Source organism: Callospermophilus lateralis, unplaced genomic scaffold, assembly GCF_048772815.1.
Source record: "Callospermophilus lateralis isolate mCalLat2 unplaced genomic scaffold, mCalLat2.hap1 Scaffold_551, whole genome shotgun sequence".
NCBI lineage: Eukaryota > Metazoa > Chordata > Mammalia > Rodentia > Sciuridae > Callospermophilus > Callospermophilus lateralis.
The window spans coordinates 289,202-315,288 of NW_027514479.1; the positions used below are offsets into that span (position 1 = coordinate 289,202).

Below are 26,087 nucleotides of genomic sequence, written 5' to 3' on the forward strand. Positions count from 1 at the left end.
ATATCTTATGCTCTATTGTGATTTTTAAAAACCAGGTGAAGATCTAGCCAGGCTGTACCTTTGATCTGTGGCTTCTAATCACTGGGATCTATTATGTACATCATCCACAACCAATTGACTTCTCCTCCATCCTACCAGTAGACTCCAAATTTATTTCCAAAATCCCAACAGTTCAAACACTGAAAGGAATGTCTTCAAACATGAATCTTTACCCAACTATGTGAAAGCTTGCTTTCAAAATTAATCCAACTTGTTAAATTTACTGACGCTATCAGCAAGATTTAATTTGATTTAGTCTTTTGACAAATGCAGAAGCAGTCTCATAAAGCTGTGTATAAATGTCTACCGAAATCTATAGTATTTGAGAGATAAGTGAGTCGTTTCTAAAAATTAAAATTTTATTTAAAATATTAGCCTCCATTTCTCCCATCAGTAATTTTCACACAATGTCAGTTAAAGCTGCATGTTGACAGTGTGCATCCAAACTGAAAAATTAATCAGTCTTGTCGGACAAATGCCAAGAGTACACATATTGATCTCTAATACACAAAACAGCAGGAATTCGCTTCAATAATTAAAGTAAAATGTGGTAACTAACGTAGAGATAAAAAAAAAAAGGAAAGTCCAGTGAGCTGGCTGGCTGAGCCCTTATCAAATCTGAGTTCTCTGACTGTATCCAGGACAACCCACCATGTGGACCACCAGCACTTTCTTTGCTGAGATTGTAAAGGGCCAGTCAATTTTCGCTTGTCTAAGTACCTGATGGCAATTTTGTGGGATGCTCTCCAGACAAAGAAAGGACAGATTGTGTGTTCAAGGACTCTTTCTTAGCTGACCCTTGGAATCTCACCTATCCAGAAACCTTATTAAAAATAAATGTAATTGCCAGAGTTCATTTTATGTTTTAACTGCTAGTGAGGGTTTTCTTTTCTTCTTCTTCTTCTTCTTCTTCTTCTTCTTCTTCTTCTTCTTCTTCTTCTTCTTCTTCTTCTTCTTCTTTTTAATAAGAATAAAAACATTACTCATTTCCCAGAACTATTTTATCTATATCTTAGGGTGTTTTTTCATATTGAGCAGTCATAAATGTCTTTGAGTATTCATATGCTGTAATTTGCTTTATAGCTAGTTTTAGACTCATATTTTAAAATAGTTGAATTCTAAAATAAATGATTTGACAGCCTCTCAATTGGTATCATAAGAATTTTTTAATTAATATTTGAGGATGTTTTATGAACCCCCAAAGCATCTAACATATTAGATTCTCAGCATTTACAATGAGGACACTTATTTAAATTAATGTCCCTTTGAAATGTATCAGGGTTAACTTTGAATTCTTTTCACTGCCTGTTAGGCACCCACCTTTTGAGAAGGAGTCAGGTGATTTTGTCTGAGTGACTTTTTCAGAAGTCCTCCTGGCACTGCTATGGGCTCTGGGGTTCCACAGAGAGGCCTCATTAGACCATCCAGCCTCTGCCGTTAGCCATGGGACTCCCAGGGACCCAACACCCACCTTTCCACATCTCCCATTAACCCCAGGCTGAGAGTTCATCAAACAAAAGTAAAGCAAAGGACATTTCTAATTATCAGGGTCCCATTTTATACGTATGATGCCAGAATGTTAAATACAAATTAAGTCTCGTGCCATGTGTCATCTTCAAGGTTCAGAAGTTAAGTTGAACTGGAACCTTTTTCTCATTCTCACTGAATATCTGAATCCTACCAAAAAACAAAGAGCTCAGGGATGAGCATTTAATGAGCAGCTGTTCTGATTTCAGAGGCAAAGCCAGTGCCCCCTCTCCTCTCAGGGGTGTGACGAGGTGCTTCCACGATTTAAGATTAGAGACAGTCAACTGACATTTAGAAATGATAGCTACCATTTGAAATCTTTCCAAAAGTGAGTTCAAAATAGAATCCTGATGCCTGCTGGGTCCGCCACCATGCAGAGAGGCAGACCCACTCCCTGCTCCCGCTCTGCCACCTGTACTGTGAACCCTGCCTGTGCTACTCACGCCACACTGTCACTCTAATTTAGCAGAAAGGATGCTGTGTTTTGTCATCCCTGCATTTTTAATATCTCTCAATATCAAAGTTCAGCCCTTTTCACTTTCTATTCAGGGTAGAGAAGATTTTTTTTTTCCAGAAAAAAATATTGGCTTCTGTTCTCCTGAGAAGAAAAATTTTATTTCTGTTTTCCCCCCCTTGCACAATTCTTTTATTTTGACCTATCTGTGCACATCTGTTTGGTTAGTTGTGCACATCTGTTTGTTTAGTTGTTTTGATGAAAGTCTATTCTGACAATAGCCACCTTCAGCTATTTTACATATAATCATTTTTATGCATCCAATAGTGTTTATCTGAGTGAAACCAAAATACTGTTAGAAAACAACACCCCATGCCTCGCCCTGCTTGGTCTTGAGAGTCAGGAGTTTCCACACCTCATCACTGTGGAGCATATCACTGCCAACAGAGCACAGAAAGCCACCTTGATGCCAGCATCCTGAAGTCCCTGGTGGTTGCCTGCCCTCTTGCCTGCAGGATCTGCTCTGGTGGGATTGGGAGGATTGGTTACTGCCCTTATGCGTTATTCTGCCCTGCCTCCCTGCTTCTCCCACAACATCTGACGGTGCAATGCTTGACTTCCTCTTAGGATTCTGGTTGAGGAAGTTAAACAGGACAGACAAGCAAGCAAAGCCATAACCCTGGAACATCTGTTTAACACCATTTTTCTTAAGTGTGTCTGAATGGACACTGCAGGGAAAGGCAGCCCTCTGCACCCCAGAGTTCTACTTCTGGAAGAGTCAACTGACCATGGATCAGATACATTCCTAAAAAAATGTCTGTACTGAACATTGCAGGTGTTTTTGTTATTATCCCCTAAACAATGCAGATGGTCTCTGATGCACTGATGGATAGATTCACATACAGTTTTTTGAGCCATATGCCCTCCGAAGAAACTGTCCTTTGAATTTTGAATTTTGCTATTAACTTGGATGAGTGAATGCACCTATGTAGTACAATCCTCTCTCAGTGCTGGGCAGTGGCAGCCAGGTGCAGCTCTCAGTCAGCAACTCAATCACGAGAGTAAACTACCAAGACTTGACCCTGTACCATGTTGCTAATGTCCAGGAGGTTATCAGAATTTTGACCTATGATATTTCTAGTTGTTGATTTTTTATAGTGACATAACCCCATCTTAGGCATGGAGTACCCATATATTATTGCAATTATTTAGAAGACATTTACATTATATTAGATATCATAAATATAGATGATTTCATTTAAGGGATAGAATAGAGTATGCAAAGGTCATATGCAAATGCCACACCCTTTTATATAAGGGTCTTCAGCATTTGCTCATTTTGGTATCTGCAGGGATCCTGGAAACAGTCCCTGAACATCTTGAGGGACAATCATAATGTATTATTTAATCCATACAATAAGCCAGTCTGACAGGTATTTTTACTATTATCTTGACTTTGCAAACAAGGAAACTGGAGCATAAAGTGGAAGAGACACTTGCCCTGACCTGCCCACCTAGCAGGTCCCAGAACCAAAGTTGGATTCTAGTCATGATTTTTATGATTGTTTTAAATTTTAGTTTTTATATGACCAATAGCTGTACTTTTACCATGACTCTAGAATATTTTATAAGAAGTAATACATTTAAAGTAATACATTTAAACATTTAGCCCAAAATAAGCAGGGGCAAGAATAGAAGTGCCATGGATCAGACAATGGGGAATGGAGGGAAGGAAGGGGGAAGGAAATAGGCAAAGGAAAGGCAGTAGAATGACTCCGACATAGTTTTCCCATGTACATGCATGAAAACAACACAGGGGATCCCACCATCATGTACATCCATAAGAAAGGGACTCTAACTAGAATAAGAAAGGTTCCATGCTTGTAGAATTATATCAAAGTGGATTCCGCTGGCATGTATAACTAAAAAGAACCAATAAATAAAAAATAATAAAGGAGATTGACTCTTTGAAGGAGTAGATATAGAAGATCTTAAACACCAGTTGTCACCAACCTTTCTGAATTAATGAATTCATTTGAAGTGTCAAAATTTTATTATTGTTCACATGAATGTGTGACTATGTGGAGAAATCAGCTCTGGGCGGGGTTCATGGTCTGACCCAGGCTTCCTAGGTTTAAATCCTCTACTATGTTGCATGGCCATCCACCATTATATTAGTTACCTCATTTGTGAAGTGGGGTGATAATACACGCACTTTGGTGAGTAATGTGAGTAATAAGAAGTTAATATGTATAAATTAAGAATTTTATCATCTGGATCACAATTGGTACTCAGTGCTAGTTATTTTTCTTTTTAATTTTTTTTATTGTTGCTATTGATTGACTGGGGATCAAGCTGAGTAACTCATACAGTGGAATGACTCTGACATATTAAGCATGTTTTCCCACTGAGCTAAACCCCTAGTCATGGATGTTTTGTATTTTTTCAGAGAGAACATATATGGTTTACAAAAGATATGCTGGATTTAGTACCTTTTAACTGATGGCATGGTTTTGCTATTTGTAGTGCAATTCACACATTTTAAATAGCAAGTGCTCAGTGTATATTACAGGACATATGAGTGTTCCATCTTTCCATCAGCTACAGCTTGTATATGGATCCTCCATACACTGGATTTCCAGTCTTTTGGCAGTTCCACAGTTCCCAGTGAATGCACACCATGCATGTTGGCCCCCAGGACTAGCTCTTCCAATCCTCTCTCTCTTTCTCACAATATTTGTACCCTCTGGATTTCTCTTACCTGGCCTTATCTTTGCTGGTTTTCCTGGTTAAGTTGTGGAGCACTTCCTTTTATGTCTTACAGGATCCCAAAGGAGACTTGGAGGGACGTCTCCTGTTCTTTCTCCCTGCCTCCATTCATGGTCATCTGGCCACCTCGGGTTGATGACCAAATCCTTGTTGCTGAGACTATTCCCATTACCTTTGTGCATATTTCCTCTGAAGAACAAATTGGTGCAATAACAGTTTCATTAATTTAAGTTTGAAAATATTTCTCTGAAGAGAAGCAATACATTTATTATTGTTAGCAAAGCCCAACACGACATGTGTCAATGAGCATTAGGAATGATACATAGCTATGAGGTCACTAGATAAGAAACATTGTAGTCTAAATATTTAACACACTCAAGGTGAAGTTATGAAGTTCATTGCCTGCCAGATGAGGGTCAGCTAATTGAATTAATAAAATAAAGAGGTGAAAGAAATTAACTTGCTCATAAATTGCCCAGAAGATATGTTGTTGAAATAAAATACAATACAAAACCAGTGTGGCAGTTAAAATTCTCAGGGTCCTAAACAACAGGATCTGTAGAAGATGGGAAAACTCTGTAGCAGAGGATTTGAGTGTGACAGTGCAACTAAAATAGAGGCAATGCTGTCACATGCTGTAGACCAGCGACTGCCTGACTGTAATTGGCAAAAACAAACACACAAACAAAAAAAAAACAGAGATATTTATGTCACCTGACATCATATTAAAGAAAACAATGAAAGGAAACAAGGGAAATCAGCAGAACAACTTATTTCTTATGAATTTATGGAAAAGAGAAATACAGTTTCATTAGGGAAAATATATTGAAGGTGCACTATTGAATTAGTAGTTGATGAAATGAAGTTTACTATTCCTCATGGGGAAGAGGAACAGTGAACATTTATGTCAAACTGTTCAGAATTCCTAGGTAACTAATTCTTTACTTTGATCAAGGTGGAGCCCTTTGCTCTTCAACTGCAGGTCTACTTTTTTTTTTTTCTTGATAGAAAAACTTTGCATCTTGTTGGTTGAAAATTACTTGCATGATGGTTTTTCTTTTCACAAATGGGCCTGTTTCCTTTATTAGAATTGCCTTATAGAGAAATGTCTGAAAGAAGGAGCAGGTGGTTACATTGATTTTCTTTTCTTTGTTCTTTTTTTTTTCTTTCTTTCTTGGTATTGTTTCAGGTAAATATATTTGGAGTCGACAAAATTTTTTTTAAAGAAAAGCACAGGTGTTTTTACATTCTATTTTAAGTTGTTTCTTTTTTGGGGGGGATGCAAATGACAGGAATTAATTGAATTACTAAATATAAACTACTTTAATTTAAGGTCAACTGTAAATAGAACCACAATACTTAGATTATATTAAATATTTGGGTCACTTTAAAAGGCTATTCCCTTTTTAACAATTGAGAGTTATGGCATGAATTTTGAAACCTTTTTGCCTGGGACAAAATGAGCTTAGCTGCCTATTTTAAGTTGAATTCTTTTCTTTTTATTTCTTCCTTTCTTTTTTTTTAACTCTACCTACCTCAATGGACACTTGCTCTGCAGTTTGCAAATCACACTGAAGCTGAAGCATTATATTTGCTTTTTCTTTTTCTTCTTCTTCTTTCTTTCTTTTTTTTTTTTTTGCATTAGAGCATGAGTCAGAATAGTTTTCTCCTTGAGAATTGAGTAGAAAGGTCACTAATCCATTAGCCAGAAAAAGTCACCTGAGATTTGTGCAATGCAGGGACCCAGCATTAGAGAATCCCATGGTCACAATGTGGCCTTATACAGAACCATGTAGTTACAATGTTGCCTGGTCACAGCAGACCTCCAAATCCCACCCATTCTTACTTATATGCCTTTATTGGCTAACACAGGATATTAGTCTGTTACTGAAAATGGCATATTAGTAAACTATAAGGGGGAATTTTGATAAATAAGAGATAAGGAAAGTCCTTTTAACTTCAAGAGTAGACAACTACTAGTTGAAAACAATTTTAGATCAGAAAAACATTAAAGAATCTCATGTGATATAAACAGCCATCATTTTCAAGAGGCTCATAAGTAAAAGGTGTGGATAGAATAAACGCAACATATTATTCTAGCTAAGTTTCATCTAACTGTTCCTTGTTCCTGATCAATGCAAATAGTGGAAGAGAGACTGGGTTACTCTCAATTGTTAGAAAGTAGCTCTCAGTGGTTAGAAAGGAGAATACTCTTTTAAACCAATCCAAATATTTAATTAAGTATGATGGTTCTATTTACAGTTGTCCCTGAACTATAGCAACATTTGTATTTACTAATTGAATTAATTTCTTTTATTTTTCTTTTTTCCCCAAAAGAAAATAGAAGTTGTGAGTATGCTACAAAGGTTCATTCCTTTAGTCATGAATCTTTCCTTGTCCAGAAACTATTCTTTACATTGATTATGGTGTATGATAAAGAGGGAGAGATTAATAAAAAGGCATCTAATGTAAAGTAATAGCAGTATGAGGATTTGATCAATATGCTGGTTGGTCAGTGTAGTAAATGGTTGCAATCAAAGATGAGAATGAAATCATTTCTGGAGACAGAGGCACCTTCCCATGTCTATCTTTCACAAGGACAAGGATGTGGAATCCACCCTTCAACTGGTAGAGGGACCAGAAAATGTGGTATGTATACACAAAGGAATGACATTTCATCTTTAAGAAGAAGTGAATTCTGTCATTTGCAACTGAATGTTCGGAACTGGAGGACCTTATGCTAAGTGAAATAAGCCATGCACAGATAGACAAAGACTGCATGATCTCAGTAATATGTAGAATCTAAAAAATAGAAATTATAGGAGCAGAGAGTAGAATGGTGGGTTACCACGTGTGAAACAGGGGAATGGGCAGGTTGGTCGAAGGGAGAGAAGTTTCATTCCATTAGACAGAGGATTATGATTTTGAGATCTATTGCATTGTTAAAAATAAGGTATTTTATAATTCAGAGTTGCCCAAAGAGTAGATTTTAAGTGTTCTCACAATGAAATACTTAGTATATGGTACTTTTACTAATGATAACTATGATACTTATAAATTATGATAAGTATGATAGTGATCTAATAGATACCATATTTGGCTTGATTTAACCATTTCATATTATATACCTCTATGGAAAATCATGTCATATCTCATTTAAAAATATATAGTTATTGTCAACTAAAATTAAAGAGCTGAAAAGTTCCCATAAGGTTCAAACACAATACAAATAAGACATTTCTGAGAAATTTGAAATTGAGTGGTCACACACATGCACACATATCCTGTTTAACACAAGCAGCCTTTTCTTAGGGCTGAATTATTAAAACTGCAGAAAGTGCTGCTGTCATTGTTTCCCAGACTTTGCAAGGAATTTCTACAGTGCAATGGTGAGATAGATATAGATCTTTCCTTATATCTCTGCATAGCAGAGACAGTGGAGGCCTAGAAACTGTTGGGGCAACGAACCAACGAGTGTGTAAGAGTACATATTTATTACTTTGCATAAGAAGCAGAGACCTTGAGGTAGCACAAATGCTGATTTTCCAACTCTGTTTTCTACCACTTTCCTCAGAGCCTGTTAAGTGCCTTCTGTATCTGACTTGAACTCGATGCTGTGTGAAATCTCCAGCCTATCCTTTGAGTCCAAAGAAATTAGCATTGACAGAGCCCTCCTAAGTAGGAGGACACACAGGAATTACTTTTGATTATTGATTTATTTGGGCATCACTTTTCCTCATTCCCATGTTTATTTCAGATTCAGGCTTAATTGCTTGCCCTTTTCTAATCAAATATTAAATAGCCACTATTTCATAAAAGTGAGGTACTTTTGCACCGTTTCCATAGTGTAATTGACAATGAAACCATCACCTTTTATTTATCTAGTCATTTGGAAAATTTAGATCAGAAAAGATGGAGCTTCCTTTTAAAATGGTGCTAAATATGCTTTGATGAAATGTTTGATGTGCAACTGATAGTGAGGGCCAGTGCTCCATGTGGGTGTATACATGGGTGTAAGCAAGACAGGAATAAAGCATAAATTTCCCCAACGTCCTAAGGGGTCATTTATTATTCCTGGTAAGAAAACAATGTGGCAAGGTGACTTCATCTTCTGCTAATGACCTCATTTCTGTTTACCGCTGAAAATGGACATTTTATTCTGCCTTTAAAAAATCAGCCACACAGCAAGAGAACAGTTGAGCCCCATGACATTTCTTAAAAAGAGTTTAAATTTTCATAAAAGAAAATGAGACCTAATGAGGAATGGACAGTTATTGTGATGCTGTTCCTTTATTCCCTAGTCCTTAATTACTTCAGTTATTTTATTGCACATTTTCCCCATCTACAGGGTTCTTTTGTATCATTTGCAGCCCTCTATAGCCCCTCTCCAGAATTAGCTTGTGAGGGTTGATGTGGGAATTATAGCCCAAAAGTACCACCTCTGGATTCATTAAAGGGTGGGCTTCCTCTCGTTAGCTTGTTCTGAAGAAAATTTCCATTTTGCAAGGGCAGTGTAAATTTTGCATATCATTTTAATAGCAAGGCAAGTCAATCAAATTATAATTGGCTCCAATTAGCACTCCCATGAGCTGTAAGATTCTTTACTTTCTCCTGGACTCTACTTAAAAAGAAAATGTTATTTACTGTCACTGAAGTTATAAAAAGTCATCCATTGTTCACTATAAGTACAGAAGAAAGTATAGGTGCCAGCCATACAGCGCTCTAGTGAATATGTGAGATGTGCATACCAACATGCATGTCAGATGGCGCATGCCAGGTGCACCATGTGCCACCGCAGAATGCTTCATTTGAGTGTTCAGGCAGCTATTGGCAACAAAACTTCTAGTCTCCTGCATTGTGTTGGTTTGGAGCTCCTCTCAGATTGATTTAACCCATTTTTCACTGAATCTGAATTCTTTGGAAAAGGTGCATTTTTATAACAAAGGTGAGGAAGCATAGGAAAAAATACAGTGTATTCTATGTTAAATGCCACTATTATCATTTGGTGTTCTCTTCTGAAGTCCCCTCCCTCTACACCAAGTCCATCTATGTATAGCCTGGGGATTGCGGTAATTGTTGGGTCTGTGACCTGAGGGAATTGCCAGGTCTTCATAAAGCATCACAGTAACTCTGTGTCGATTTGGTCAGCTCTCATTTTTCCCTATGAACAATTAAAGTCTCTTCTTTGGCAATTGCTATATTTCTTTGGCAGCTTGTGGAAGGAACTAAATGCCTTGCAGTGGTTTTGCTTGTCTTCCTCATTTATTCCAAGCCGTTGTTGAACATCATGCTTTGAGAGTCACTGAGTATGGCCCAAACTTCCAACACCGCATCTTGAGATCTCCTTGGAGAAAGAGGGAAGGGCAGGCTCAATCCTACCCTGGTGATTAGAAAAGGAAAGTTATTTTAAAATAAATAAATCCTTTATGAGAAAAAGAATTCATATATGCACACAAATACATAAAATGGTTTTAGATGTGCTCTCTGTGATTCCACACTAACAAATATGGAGGAAAGAGCTTCACTTGATCATCCCAAAGATGCTGCTAGATTCTTATGGGACCAGGAAAGCGATGGGTCACTTGTTAAGAGCAAAGCCTCCTGCAGAAAGCATTTAAAAGAAAGACAAGGGATGGCAGTAACTTGGAGAGTCAGAGGAGGATGGATGAGGCTGGCACCCACAGAAAACACTACAATCCTAAAAGACAAGGGTGGGACTAAAAATGGTGGTGACAGAGTGTGTCAGAATACTGCGTCCTCTACTGGATGGGTCTGTGACCTTGTGAAATGGCCCACGTGTGCTCAGTAAGGCTGTCACTAATAAAAAGAGACAGAGACTGGATTTGTGGAGTACTCCCATGTCAGGGGACCTGCAGGAGCTCCCTGAGGGAGTCAGGACAACATGATCGCCAACAAAAAGAGCTGGTATGGTAACAGAGGACAGCAAGGACATTGCCAGGCTCTAACTTGGTCTTTAGATAACACTGACCTGGAGTGGGGTCAGAAAACGTTCTTGAAAGGTCAGATAAATATTGAAATCTTTACCCACCATGTCGTCTGTGCTGCAGCTGCTCAATTCTGCAGTCACAGCATGCAAGGAGCCACAGGCAGACCAGAGTGATTGAACGCATGTGAGTTTGCTTCAAAATGCTTTGTTTACAAAGGAGCAAGAGTCTAGTCTTGACCCCTGGCCATTCCAGTGCACACCTGCCATGAGGAAGAAGGAAGAAAGGAAATACGGTTCCTTTCATGGTTCTCTTTATTGGACACAAGTCCGACTTAGAGGCAGTCCAGATCAGAATGGATTTGGTAGATGTTTATAGTCTGAACTAGCAACCCATTCTCTATGGTCATCTTGCCCCCAAAGTAACCATTTATGAAACAGGTTTTGAAAGGACCCCCTGGCATGTTAGCAGGCCAGCTACATTTCACCCTTCAGTATAGACGTCTTCCTGACCACTGGCCATTTGTCCTTCAAACCTTCAGTCATCTCCCATTTTCCATCATGGTGTTTTAGCTTGTTGAATATGTACTGCAACAGATCTTCTGCCCAGGAAGTCTCATCTGTAAGCACTGGAGCAGAATTCTCTTCCCAGCTATGTGAGTGACAAGAATCTTGACTGACATCAGGCAGACTTGCACACACTTTTAAATGTGTCTTGTTTTAAAGTAGGTCAGACTTCCCAGTTGGCACCACAGAATATGGCCCAAGTGACTTTTACAATTTTGCCAAACTGCAATTTTTGTTTGACAGAATTTCTTCTAGAGAATGCCTGGGCAAAGGATTAAATCTCCCTCATAATGGAATTTTATAATGGAACTAGAAATAAACCCTTAAGTGCCAGCAGCATGTGTATTAATATTTCTGCAGGTAAACACTAGAGTGACATATTTCATGTTAAACTGACTGGTTTTAAATTTGAGTGACCTGGGTAGGAGTGTGGCCAGAGAACTGAAATCATTCATCACATATTACTTTTACAAAATAGATTGTCAGTACTTCATTTTCCTAATTTATGACTTTGATCGGTAAATCCTCTTAGCTAATAAAAATATTTCAGATTACTAATATTCACATAGCATTGTTAATAGAGAGCCCACTGGCCATGTTGTTTTGGCATAATGTGCTTACGATTTACTCAAGAGGTTGTGAAAGGTTCTGTAAAGTCTAGCTCATTTGAGTATATAAAATTACCATTTTTATTACAGCTTTTTATTTATCATAGTACATAAAATGATTCTGAAAAACCTCCAAAGAATGCTGAAGTGATATATATTTTCCATTGCAGTATACCATTAACATTTATTGCAAATGCAGATTTTATGATAAGTAAACTCTGATAGTATTATAACAGATACTTTTTACTTTATTCAGAATACAATATATCACACAGTTCTCAACTGCTTTTAGAGTGAGGCCCTATATATTTTAACATTGTCATGCAGGCAATAAATGAAAAGTTAGTGCAGATCTAAGACATAAAAGTTATGTTTCATTCCATCTCAAAGAGAAATTCTATAAACAAAGGTAGGTGCTACAAATTTCTGCAGACCTCTAATGACACAAAACCATATTAAATGCAGATTTGATTCTCTTCCATGAGTCTTTAAGGGTCTGAAGTTCTGTAAAAAAAATAATCACTAATTCATTTGGTTTGAGCTGCTGTAGTTTGACATCTATCTGCCTCTGCCTCTTTTTGAATACTCTGATACTCCCTCCCTGCATTACATTGATCTTGCCTGCTTCTGCGTTGGCTTTCCCAATACAGGCTTCCTCCAGTTTTTTGTCTCTGCTCATTTGTTTTCCTTTGTAACTTTTATCTAGAGCATTTAGCGTGGTATGTTGCACATTATAAATTCCCAATTGTTATTAGCTGGTCTTATTTATGTTAGTTTCCTGTCATTACTGTAACCAATTACTGTAAACTTAGTCACTTATAAAAACTCACATTTACTGTGTTACAGTTTTGGAGAACAGAGGTCCAACAGGGGTGAGTGGCCACTGACATCGAGGTGTCTCTCCTTTTGGAGATTCAGATCCTGGTCTTTTCTGGCTTCCATAGGCCACTTTCAGTTTTTCACTGGTGGCTTTTCCCATTGTCTTCAATCCCAGGTCACAACGTTTGAGATGCCTCTCTGACTCCCTCGCCTACTTCTTTCTGTACATCCTTTCTTCTTTGGCCTTAAACACCCTGCCTTTCTCTTTAAGGACCCTTAGTATCACATTTGACCTTCCCATGAAGTCCAAGACAATCTTCCCATCTCAACTCCTTATTTTAATCCATTTGCAATGTCCCTCTTGCCGTGCCAGGTTACAGGTTCCCAGGTTTCAGGGATAGGATGTGGACTTCTGGGGCAGATACTGTGTTTGCCACACCAGCATTAGGCCCAAACTCTCTCTCAAACGTTTACCTCATTGTTCCCAGCACTCCAAGGAGATTTACTTCTGCTTTCCTGCCTCCATCTCAGATTCGAATTTCAGCATGACCGCTTCTAGCCCCAGTGCTCCTCTCCTCTTCCTGTTTCTACTGTTTCTTCTCCTGATCTTTCCTGAAAATCACGTTAGTTTTTCATCATACCAGCTGAGGATCTTTACTGCCTTGGTTTTCTGAGGCTGTTACAGAGGAAGACAGCTCTTATTCAGCAGCTCTTTCAAGTTATGTGGGAGGTTTGGGGCCTCACCACAGAGGTGAGGGCCCCATAAATGGAGAATTGTTTTCTTCTTCCTGTGGTGGAGCATCCGGACAGGGTCAGTGGATGCTACTGTGGACTGGGATGCCCATGACCCTCCCTTGTCGGGAGGGCAGGGTCTATCTGTCAGTCAGCTCAGGCTGTGCATATTTGGAGAGCCTAGGGTGTGCACAGGGGATCAATTTGGTGAAAGTGAAGAGAGGAGGTGATCCCTAGGAAAGAAAGTCATTGCAGATGGACGTTTCCTTCAGATTCAAAGGGAGGGACATTCCAAATACAGAAGAGTCTGTGACTCAATTTCAGCAACCTTTATCTCCTCAGTTCCCTAAAATCAGAAGTCATAATGCAGTTAAAGGATCAGACTTGAAGAAAAAAAAATAAGATACTGGAGAAGTACCTGTGAAGGGTGAGGGGGACAGCACAGAAACAGACTGAGTTCACAGATACTGGGTTCCCATATCTGTGTACAAAGAAAGAGGAGGAAAACCTTACAGGAAGAAAGACTGCTGCCCAGCTCTGATAACACCATGGCCATGGTGATGGGGGTGCTCAAGCCACAGCTGCCAGTTGGAGAAAGCTCTGCGCTACCCTGGGGGAGTAGCCAACCCCCACAGGACTGCAGGCAAAGGCTGGGGTCAACTGTGTTCTATGTGGTGGGTTCTCCTAAAAATGACAACTGAGTGGAACATCTCTGTCTGCCAGAGTCATCTCCTGGATTTTTTCCATATTTATGTATTCATGCACAGTTAGGAAACAACTCAAAATGATTTTAATGTGATTTCTTCATTTTATTTTTCCTAACAACCATTCCTATGTCATATAGACAAAAATCATCATAATCTCTAGAATAATAGAACACTTTAACAACATTTAAATGTTACCAATATTAATTTTAGAATTAAAAGAAAGCCTATAAATATAGTCTTACATATATTGTTTTATGTTGAATATTTTCAGTTAAAATTACATTTGGGTTATTTGTTGCACAAAGCTATTGTCCCTGTATTCTCATTGCTCTCTGATGTTCTCTTGTATGCATTTACCAGACTGTAGGTTTTTTGCTGCAGATTGTGAGTTCTCTCCATCATCTGTTCTCATTTTAACATAAATTAGTTTAATAAGTTGACTTCTTAATTCAAATGCCCAGTAAAAGTGTTGCATGTTGGGGAGCCGTAGAAGTTTCTGGCTGCCTCAGGAAAGAGAGAGGGCAGCCATATTGATTTCACATATAGAACATTTTGGAAAGAAGAGCAAAGTCCCTTGCCTCCCTTCAAGCATGGTAAGTCTGTGGGCATTGGGTATGTTACCTTCTGGATACTGAGAGCAGCAGAAAGACCCCAGAGGGCTATAGATAACAATAGCTGCTAGTTTTAACAGTTACAGAATAAATTCAGCCTACACATTTTATTTTCATACAACTCAGTAGACAGCTTCATATTTCATAACCTAGCGCCTGACTCATTAGACCTTCATGAAACATGCTCTACTAACATGACTGAAAAATCAGTTCAACCTTAAAACTAGATTTCTGAGTGTTCCTTTCGCGGTTCATTGGCTGATCTTGGGAGACACTGAGCATTTGTGTTTGCCTTGGGAGTGGAAGTCAGTCATCAGGCTTCATTTCCAAGTTCTTGGCAAGCTTTCTCCATTTTGGCCTTTCACATGCCCTAGGCTGTACCTGAAGTGCTTTTATTCCTTTTTCTTGCTGAGAGTTCTCTTGTCCTTCCATGTTTGTTCTTTAGTCATGCAAGACTGTCACCTGTCACTCTGCTTCGACCTATTCTAGTTCTCCTCCAAATCACACACATTGGCCCAGTCTGATTTGTATGATGGTTTCCTGTCCCTAACCCTACCACATTCAAAGGTCTTTAACCATCAAAATGATACATTAAATGCCTTTGAACTTGTCACCTAGTAGTTATTTTTATTTGTACCTATTTTCCAAAAGTTCTTTCAGGAAAACATTACATTATTTAACCAGTACGGTAAGGTCAATACAACTGTAAAAAAAAAAAAAAAATTGAGCAGAGAAGTAGGAGTCCAGGAGCCACCCACAGCCACTGTGCTTCAATACCCGCTGGCATCTGAACCATCTCAGCCAACTAGAACCAAGCAGCATGGTACTATTTAGCCCCTGTTATTGCAGAGAACAAGAGCTCTTCTGCATAAAGTTGTTTTCCATAGGCCCTGAAGTTCATGGACACACTCATAGCAGACTTTACTTGCATAGTCAGTAGCATGAATTCATTCTTAATTAACAAGTGTTGATCAAGGACTTATTAAATGCCTTTGGATGCTTCAAGAACTTGGAAATGAAGCCTGATGACTGACTTACACTCCTAATTTGAGGAGAAAGAGGAACAGTTGGAGTAAAATTAGCATTACTTGTTTATCACATGATAGGAAGTAAATAGATCATGACTTCTCCGGTGATAAATGCATTCCCTGAAAGATGCCTTGGGTTGCCCTATGTAGGGGCCCAACCGAGATAAAGACCTTTAAGGAAATCTTCCTTGAGGAGTTGATTCCTGATGTTGGAGAGAAATTTTTGCAGACTCTGTGGAAGTCAGCAGAATCAGTTTGGTGTTTGTTAATCAGGTGTCTGTCACTGTGATCAAAATATCTGACAAGAACAACTTAGAGGAGGGAAAGTTAATTTTGACTCAAAGTTCTAGAGGCTGCTCTTATCCTGAGATTGGCAGAACTTGGTGGAGAGGTACTGCTCTTTTCATGGTAGCCAGGAAGCTGAGAGAAGGCAGGGGGAAGCTACTGCAAGAAGATATACTCTTCCACAACATACCCCCAGGGACTCACCTCCTCTAGCCCTGCCCTACCTGCCTAGTGACCACCCAGTCAGTCCATCAAAAGTAAGATGGATGGTTAAGATTGCAGCTCTGACAATCTAGTCATTTTACCTCTGAATATTTCTGCATTAAGTTAGGAGCTTTGGGAGGGCACTGCACATCCAAACAATAACAATGTTGAAAGTGAAGGAAACAAAAAGAGAGGCTTTGAGAGACTTTGAGCAGGGACTTGGCCCTGAAAGGACTCCTACTGAGTTTAAGCAATTATGCATTATTCCTAAGAAGATAGAAAGTTGTGCAAAGATTGATGTCAGAATTGCCTTGATTCTGTTGGTAATTTTGAAATAGCATAGAATGCACAGTACAAAAGTACAGGCTAAAAGGGAGGAAGACCCAGGCCAGAGGCTGTTAGGAGGCCTGTGGAGTAGAGGTGGTGCTGAGAGCAATATCATGGCTCCCAGAGGGTGCTGATCAACTGTTTCCATCATAGCAGAGAAGGAATGCAGAATCATTTCATCTCTTTCTCTTCTAGAACCACAGCAAAACCACCCAGCATGCCTTTGAAGCGAAGGTAATTTTGTATATTTCAGGTCTCCTGTGAGAAACTGACTTTAATCATGGAATTTATTTCTCCCTCCTCAACTTTTGTTAGAACTATCCTATGCTTGGATCTTCAATGAATATCCATCATTTGTTGAAGAAGATAGTCGGAGATTTGTCTCTCAAGAGACAGGGCACCTCTACATTGCCAAGGTGGAGCCATCTGATGTGGGGAATTACACCTGCGTAGTGACAAATATGGTGACACATGCCAGAGTGCTGGGCTCCCCCACTCCCCTGATGCTGGGCTCTGATGGTAGGAAATGTTTCAGTGTCCTCTGACTGCAAATAGGGTTCTGACTACAGGCAGAAGCAAGCTAGGAAAAGTGAGAAATATATCTGGAAAAATTATCACTCAGAGGGGCAAAGATTATTGATGAGTAGGTGACAGAATTAATTACATAAACCCTAGGTCCTTTACATAATCCTTACTCAGGACCTCCTCCATAGCTTTCATAGACCACTGTCAAATGGAACAGGGGTTCCTCATTTAAAGATCATGAAGAATTTCAAGATGGCAGCAGGGGAGCACTGAAGCAGGCCTGAGGACCCAGAGCTGGGACCCAGGTTTTGTTCCCATCAAGCCCAGGAAGTCACCTGCTCTGACTTGCCCGCTGGAGATTCCTAAAGTGCTGAGTATTTTGTTAGAGATTAAAAGGCATCACTGAAAAACAAAATTAAAAATATGCTTCATCAACACCTCCATGGCTGCTGTTTTAAGAGTCTGTGAAGCAGCAGTGGGAACAGATTTGCTGCCCCTTAGCTAGGGACCCATTTTAACTAAGTCACATCTAATAGGGCACAATGCAAGAACACACAGTATGGAAATACCTTCCAGGCCCTTAAAATTGAGTTTGACCTCTCCTGTTTATTAAGTCACCATTTCTTGACTCCAGGGAGCCATTTAATAAGTTTAAGGTTGGTGTCTATGCTACTGGGGTATCATGAAGTAAATTTTCCACTATAATTTTGGTTCCTTAGGAAGTTTCAGTAAGTCTCAATGCATTCATTGTTTATTTCACTTTGACTACAAATGTCCACATTGAATACAGAGTGACAGAAGCCTCCCATTTTCTACAGTATAAAATGTACGGTGTTCCCTGTAGTGGGACAACTTGTAAATACTTATGAATCTGAGAATTCCAAGTTCTTAAGTGCTTATTAATGTTACATGTTTGAGCCAGGTTAGCACCAGTGAGTAACTTAAATCACTGCAAAAAGCTAGTTCCCCATGGAGCAAAATAAAGTTTTATTTAAGAAAACAAGGCAATTTCAAAGGCAGGACTATCAACTTAATATTCTGCATTCACAGGTGTGATGGATGAATATGAGCCCAAAATTGAAGTTCAGTTTCTGGAAACTCTCACGGCAGCTAAAGGTTCAACTGTGAAATTGGAAGGTTTTGCCCTTGGAAAGTAAGTTTTGTTATGTTCATTCTGTGTGCTCTACCACTGGGTTGCTGTAAGAGATTGGGGTGGATTGTGACAGGCTACCCTTTACTTCTAAAATTTACTTACATTTAGAAGGAAGGAAATAATGCAGGAAAAAAATATGCATATATAGTATACATATATAATGTAATTTGAAATTTTCAAGATGATTTGGAGAAAATTACTATGCCTGTCTAATTTCATGAACTAAAATGGTGTTCTTTCTCGTGTCCATTTGTTGTATTATATATTTTAGGCTTTATTTTTTGTTTTTCCTGTAAATCATGAATTTAGTCAAGAAAACTGCAGTTTATTTTTGTTAAAATATCAACTTCAAGGGTTAAATCTTTTGGCCTCATGTGTGTAAGTGAAAACTGGAATGTTATACTTTGAAACCCACCACTTTGGATCTATCTTAACCAAAGCTTTCTTTTTTCAAGTCCAAAAGGCTTCCAGACAATAGCAAACCAATTGATGGTTTTCTTCTTAGCCCTGTACCCCAGATTAACTGGAGAAGAAGTGATGGGATGCCTTTCCCCAGCAAAATCAAATTGAGGAAGTTCAATGGTGTGCTTGAAATCCCTACCTTCTAGCAGGAAGATGCAGGCTCCTATGAATGCATCGCTGAGAATTCACGAGGAAAGAATGTGGCCAGAGGGCGTCTCACCTACTATGGTGAGCATCCCTGGCTTGGGCAAATTGGATTTGCAAATAGTGGGGAGATTGTAGCAGAATCTCCTTTTTTAACTTGTTCTGCATTTTATTCTTTCTTATTCTGCTCAGTGAGGATGGACATCTGTCATGGCAGGAAGGAATTAAAAAGAAATAAAAATATGCAATAGGTTGGATATTTATTTCCTTTGCATTTTAAAATAAATCATATGGTAATGAAGTATTTTATACTTTTTTAAGACTGACCTTTTATACCCTTAATACATTAGAGAGAGATCTCCTTTCTGTCTGCTCTCTTCTCTATGAAAGGAGGTTTTATATCTTTCTTTCTTGTCTTTTTCTAAGCAGAAAAATTGCCTACTGGGAAGAATTACAATTACTGTATCAGAGAATCCAAATAAACTCAGAATATTGTTGAGTTTATCAGTATTATTTGGTACTGTACAATAATGTATTTGTGCTCTATTTGCTGCCTTTAATTTGTAATCACATTTATTTGATGCACTGCTCAATTTGGATAAGGAAAGAATAATAATGTTACCCTTAATTGGAGTCTCTTTGGAGGAAAATTAGATTGTCTTTTTCTTTTCAAAATTTATTTCCAATTTCCTTTTGTTTAAAAAAAATTCAAGCCCCTTGGTTTTGATGAAAATATGATTTAGAAAGTATAAATACATGGTTTTACAAATTGCATCTGTAAAATACATATAAATGTAAGCTCATTGAATACAAATTTGCAATTTAATCATTAGAGACATTGTAAAAACTAGTGTGCATTCACCAATTTTGTGAAAGGCAAATTGGATTATGGTCTATTTGTTTTGGAAACTGAGAACTGAAGCAGTGTGCAGTGCCCACCTGGTTAGCACACGGGGATGTTACAGGGACGAGCGGGGTACACAGACAGTTACTGAAATGGTAGGACTTCTCAGGTCCCCATCAAAAAACTGAAGTCTGTGAAAGCAAAAGCTCTGACGAGATCCATACTTGTTATGTTACCTTGAGATTTTATGATCTGTCAGAGATGAAACACAGACCTGAACTAGTAGCGCAAGTCCTTCTCTCTTCTGATTGTCTCTTCTTTGACATAAGGAGTTGGGTATGGAGGGAAGCATCTTGGGTGTCCAGGACTCAGTTGGTGGGACAATGTGGAAATGGTGGAAGTGGTGAGAAGATGAGCACTTAACTTACATGGCTGTACAGCTCAAAGCCCCCACAAAGGAAGTCACCTTTGTTCCTACGTAGGCTAGTGTCTTTTTTTGCTCCCTCCCAGGAAAACAAGTGACCGTGGAGAGAGTGCACAGCAAAGTCCAGCTGTCTTCATGTTTCAGCAGTGTCTTTACCTCTCTGTAGCAGAATCCCTGCCTCAATCATAAAGCACTATATGTCTCAGATGATGGGAAACAGGAATTTGTTATCAGACTGTGGCTCAGTCTCTTATTTTTACTTCTCTTTCCTCATTTGTCCTTTTCCTTTTTCCACAAGTTGGCATCTGCTATAATCCAAAATGGCCACAAACAGTGAGGAGCAGACCAGGGGCAGGAGGGATGAGGTGTCTAGCCACCTGCTCCTCAGATCTCTTTGGCTGCATGTTTACCCATAAAACAATCACTCTAAGGGAAACTGAATTAGACGATGTAAGATCCTCCTTCTGGAACACAGTGAAAGGTGGAGTTTCCTTGGGGTTTATGGGAAAGGTGAGCAGAGAGAGAATGAAAACACGAGGTTATTTTAGAAATAAGAAAAAGAAGAAAACAATTCACAATAGAAAACCAATATCATCTGCTGTACTTCATAAAGAAGGTAGACTCTTGCTTTAGTCTGTTTTATAGATAATATGATATGTACCTAAGAAATAAATCAGAAATTAAATACATAGAGTTTCACGGAAGTTTCCATTTTAGAAGACTAAGATTGTGCATTCAATAAATGCCATGTAGTTCTTTGTCTGTTCTAATATTTCATGTAAAGCGTGGTTTGATAAAATATTTGGATCTCATGTGATGGATAAAGGAGGAAACTGTGATTAATGTGAGAGTTATAATCCCAGGGTTGGCTTGGTCCAGCAAATGATCCTCCCATTTGGAGAAGAAGAATACTAATATGGACATTGCTTGGAAATTTTTGCTGGCAACTCAAATCTTCGTCAAAATCTTACCCATGAGTTTATTTGAGATCTCATTCCATTTCAGCATGGTAATTCCTGAAAAAGGAAAACGTGTTGTAATATAAAGTGGAGAGCAGTGATTTTGGACTGAACTATACTTCATATTGGGCAAGTAGTTTTATATAAAACAGATAAAAAACAAAAACAAAACAACAAAAAATAAACAAGGAAAAACTTAGGGTGGTACATTTTTGGTAAAAGCTAAATAGCCCGAGTTTCATTTCAATTTCATTTACAAAAAAGCAATTTTATGAGATAGAAATGGAGAGACAAATTTTCCCATGGTCGCAATTAAATAGAAATAGATAAACTGTTCCTCCATATGGGGAATGCAAATACGACTCCACAGGTTCACATCGCATGCATAATGCAACGTGAAACCAGTAAGACATCTCACCTCCCAGTTTGGGATCTAGATTGCAAGCTGAGACTTGGCGGAATACACTGTGTATATCGAGTGGCTTCCATGGCAAGTGGCACATTGCTTTCATCTGTAAAAAGAATTTCCAAATACCTTGTAAAACATAAATGGAAATGATTAATCTACTCGATCCAACTGATTTGCATACATAATTTAAAGTTGCATCAGTTTCTTCTCTTTCTGCTAAAAATATCATATGATTCAAGTGAAACCAATTTATCCATCTTTTGCTGTTTCATTTTAATTCACTCAGAGGTTCCTGAGACGTTCACTGGTTTGTATTTAATTATGAGTTATTTGTAACTTGATGGAAATTGTTTTACTCAGTTGTAGAAATTTCTTTCCTATGAAAATTAATATTTAGTTCCTAATGAAGACCAGCATTTTACCGTCAATCACTTATTAAGTTGTCATCACTTGTGATCTCATGATTCAGAAATACACTTGAAAAAAATCAACTTTGTGTACCTGCATTACTCTCTATTAATAGACACCTGAAGAATATCATACAGATCGTAGAGTTTGGAAAACTGAATTAGAAGCTTAATGAATTTGGCTTAGGGAATGAGAGATTGCAGCATCCATCTTCAAATTTTATACGTCCACTCAGTAGATACTTAGTGGATTAAATATGATTCTGTCCTCCTGGTCACTTTAATCTGTTACCTGGAGCCTAATATTCATTTATATTTACCTGGATAAGGCTTTTACTTTTTATTTGCTGTTTGCTTTACAGCAAAGCCTCATTTGGTTCAGCTCATAAAAGATGTGGAAATGACCGTGGAGGAGAGTCTTTACTGGGAATGTCGGGCAAGTGGAAAGCCCAAGCCCTCCTACTGGTGGTTGAAGAATGGAGATGCCCTGGTGCTTGAGGTAAGACAGCCTGCCTGTCATTCTGCCCTCAGCCTGCTCTGTGTTACCTGAATGCTTTCTCTAGTTCCCACTACCAAAAGTGACTGGTGGTTTTCACTCTTTTCCTTTATATCTCAGGAGTGAAATGAATGGAGAATAATAACCCAGTCAAGTACCCAGTCTGCCAATGAGAAGATATTTGCAACTTTGCATATTTTCATTGGCTAAGGGTGATTTGTGGTTTTGTTAACTTAGTCTATAAAATAATACACTATGCTTTTGGTATTGAAACCAGAGAAGGTCTTCTTTTATCAAATATAGACAGTTTTCTGTTTTTCAACTTGTATGGCCTCTGGAGAATAATTGTATCTATTACTCGGTTGCCCTGTTACCTGAGCACTGATTTTCTGATTTACCTTCGCTCTCTAGCTATGTAATCTTGGCTCTTGTTTTTTTTTTACTAAGCCAATTATGTTCCTTTGCATTTCTAGACATAATTATCCATACTTCTTTAAAAAACCCTGGTAAATATGTGTGTTTTCAAGAACACTTTTTATACAATAAATTTATAATTTTCCAACTCACAGGGTTTTTAAAAAACTGTAGTGAAAGTTTTTTTCAGTTGATACAATGGAACATCCTTTAAAGTATGAAACTTTAACATGGGTTAAAAATAAAAGGACTTCCATATTTTACTTCTGGCTTTATTATTTATTTTACTAATGTACTTTGGGGCTGTATGATGCTTATTCATATTTCCAGTGTGTCTCTTATCTTTCAAAGAAGAAAAAGGTTCAATTTCAGGTGAGCCCGCTTAATACACTGAGGAAAAGGTAGACATGTTGTGTCTGATTGAAATGGTAGTGAGTAGTGCTCATTTTTTCTTCTAAAATTTTGCTCATGCGCAAGACATTTTTGTTATTGTCTAGGAGAGAATACAGATAGAAAACGGTGCCCTTACAATATCAAACTTAAATGTGACTGATTCTGGCATGTTCCAGTGTATTGCAGAAAACAAACATGGCCTCGTCTATTCCAGTGCTGAACTCAAGGTTGTCGGTAAGACCAATTTTCTCTGTTCTTCATTGTTCTTGAATCCTTCCTTCTTGCCAGAAACTGAAGTATGTGCTTTACATATTGGATTCCTGCATCTAGTAACACTTAGAGTGTCAAACATGATTATTCAGGGTTTCTAACCAAAGTATGCATTTGAATGATTTCTAAGGAAAAGTAGTGATGAGGGACAAAATTAGAAACCAAAAGTTGAAATAAATCCACAGAAGGAAGAAAGTGTTGGCCTGACCCATCTCTGTCCAGCTCCAGGTTTGTGGTGAAAGAATGCTTCTTAATGCAAAAGTGATCTGGGCCTTTCCTGCTGATGGGCCATCAAAGCAAATACCAAAATTGAAATCAATACCATTTGATTGCAAAGGGGTTGCTTTTGTCTTTATTCTCGTCCAACACTGGACATACTGAAGCCTTAATTAGCCAAGGTTTCACTAACTGAATTATGAATTCTTTTCTTCTTGTTGCAGAAGATGTAAGAGGAGAAATTATATGTCTTATCATGTTTAGGGCAATTTTCCCAAAGGACACTTACATTGCAAATGATGGAAAATTCAACATTTTATCCTGTTTTGGCATAGCATAAAATAGGCAAAGAAAGAAGGAAGGGAGGTAGAGGGAGGGAATGAAAGGGGGAGGAAGGAAGGAGTTCATCAGTCTATGCAATTTAAATGGAGACTGCAGATTTCAGCCTAACTTGATCTAGGGTGCAAATATCACCATGGGTATTAGGTTCCATGTGAAGTTTCCCAAGAAATTGAGTTTATTATCATAGTCAATCCATGGGGAAAAAAATGATGGCTTTCTTAATAGCTTAAGCTCAAGCCATAGCCCTGTGGTCAGTGGCCTCAGGTAGCCTGATTTGAGTCATTATGCATCTATCTGCTTATCACTGACCAATCCTTATGGCCAGAGGGCAATAAGGCCCTGATGGGGTAGCTCATCGGCTTTCAACAGAACACAGTCTTGCTTCAAAGTGTATTTGGAAATGCCTGCAGATAGTATTGGTGGTTGTAAGTAGGGGGAGGGATGGGGCCCTTGTGTGATATTAGCATTTGGTGGATGGAGGACAGAGAGGCTGCCAGCACTTGTACAGTGCACAAGACTGCCTCTGCACAAATGGTTATCCAAGTGCTGTGCTCTGGAAGTCAGCAGAGGTAAGTCCTAACCTGTCTTCATGGGATGAGCTTTTAAAAGTTTTCTGTACTAAGTGATCTCCTTTAGTTCAGTGAGCTATTTTAAAGCCTTTACAGTCAACATTAAAAATTCCTACATAAAGTAATTGTTTCAAGATTTAGGGCCTGCCCCAAACACCATAGCACACATTTCTTTTTTAACAGTGAAACCCCATGAGTGGTGCACCATAAATCAAATAAATCTGGTGCCAACATCATGCCTGTCACCTTAAATCTAAACACGGCTGTACTGTCAACCTTTCAGATTTACAGGAAGTTAAAAACATGATCCAGTGCTCATTAAATTGATGATCTCTCATTCTCTCTCCTTTCATTCTTTTCAGCCTCTGCTCCGGATTTTTCAAAGAATCCCATGAAGAGGTTGGTTCAGGCCCAGGTGGGCAGTCTGGTGAGCCTGGACTGTAAACCCAGGGCCTCCCCCAGGGCGCTGTCTTTCTGGAAGAAGGGGGACACAGTGGTGCAAGAGCAAGAAAGGTATTCTCTTGTCCACACAAGTGGCCGCCGACTTCCTTTTCATATTCCGTAAGGTCACAGCAGGTCTTCCACATGAGCCTCAGTACCGTAGCATCTCAGTGGGCCAGGAGGTGTTCAAGAATCAGCACAGTGCTAGTTTTGTTCTCTGATACTCTCATGGTGACAGTCGCATGTTGGTGGAGTCTGAAAACAGACAACCCCTCATCGAATCTCTACCCATATAGAAGCCTGTCTTGTAGCAAGGGGTTTCTTCCCCAGTCCTCTGGGGAGAACCAACCAGAACAGTAAAGGAGTGCCAGCCCCAGAAGCAAGGCAGCATCATGCAGAACAAAGAGCAGATGAAAACACAAAAGCCCATGCAGAGATCTATACACACACACACACACACACACACACACACACACACACACGCTGCTGGCCCCTGTGCTGAATCATACACAACACGGGTGTTTCCTTTCAGCCAAGGCTTACTGGTTTGTATAATAGCATTGAAATGAAGAGGTAGAATGAGCTGAGTTAAAAGCACAATTCAAGAGCCCCTGGGCCTGGCCTCGCATTTTCCTTCTGCCTTTTACTAGCTCAGTGAAGTGACCCCATCTTTCTGGGCCTCATTTGTTAGTGGAAATGATGACAGTTTATGCCTCATGTTGAGAAGATTATATGGACAAACTGCATAAATATTCATAAAGCACTGAGATCAATCCCTGGCAGAGAATAAGCATATGTCCTAGCCATTATTACTATTTATTAAGTACTTACTATCTGCCAGATACTGTGCTCCCAGCTTGCGATATCACAGTAACAACCCCGAAGGGCCCTTATCCATAGGTTGAAACCACGTGGCTATGTTACAGCAAGTGGTAAAAGGTAAGCTTTCAGATAGAAAGATTAACTTGAGTTAGTTGTATGGGTCCAAACTCACCTGA

At 38.8% G+C, this 26,087-nt stretch overlaps 1 protein-coding gene across 1 annotated transcript in view; it reads left to right on the forward strand.

Moving 5' to 3' along the window:
- The window catches only part of LOC143388496 (contactin-3), a 307,981-nt gene that overhangs the window by 205,281 nt on the left and 76,613 nt on the right, over nucleotides 1–26,087 (forward strand). Inside the window, 6 exon segments of the mRNA XM_077108341.1 lie at nucleotides 16,937–17,140; nucleotides 18,197–18,299; nucleotides 18,805–18,989; nucleotides 22,311–22,447; nucleotides 23,356–23,485; nucleotides 25,011–25,161. Of these exon segments, the coding sequence (XP_076964456.1) occupies nucleotides 16,937–17,140; nucleotides 18,197–18,299; nucleotides 18,805–18,989; nucleotides 22,311–22,447; nucleotides 23,356–23,485; nucleotides 25,011–25,161 (910 nt within the window).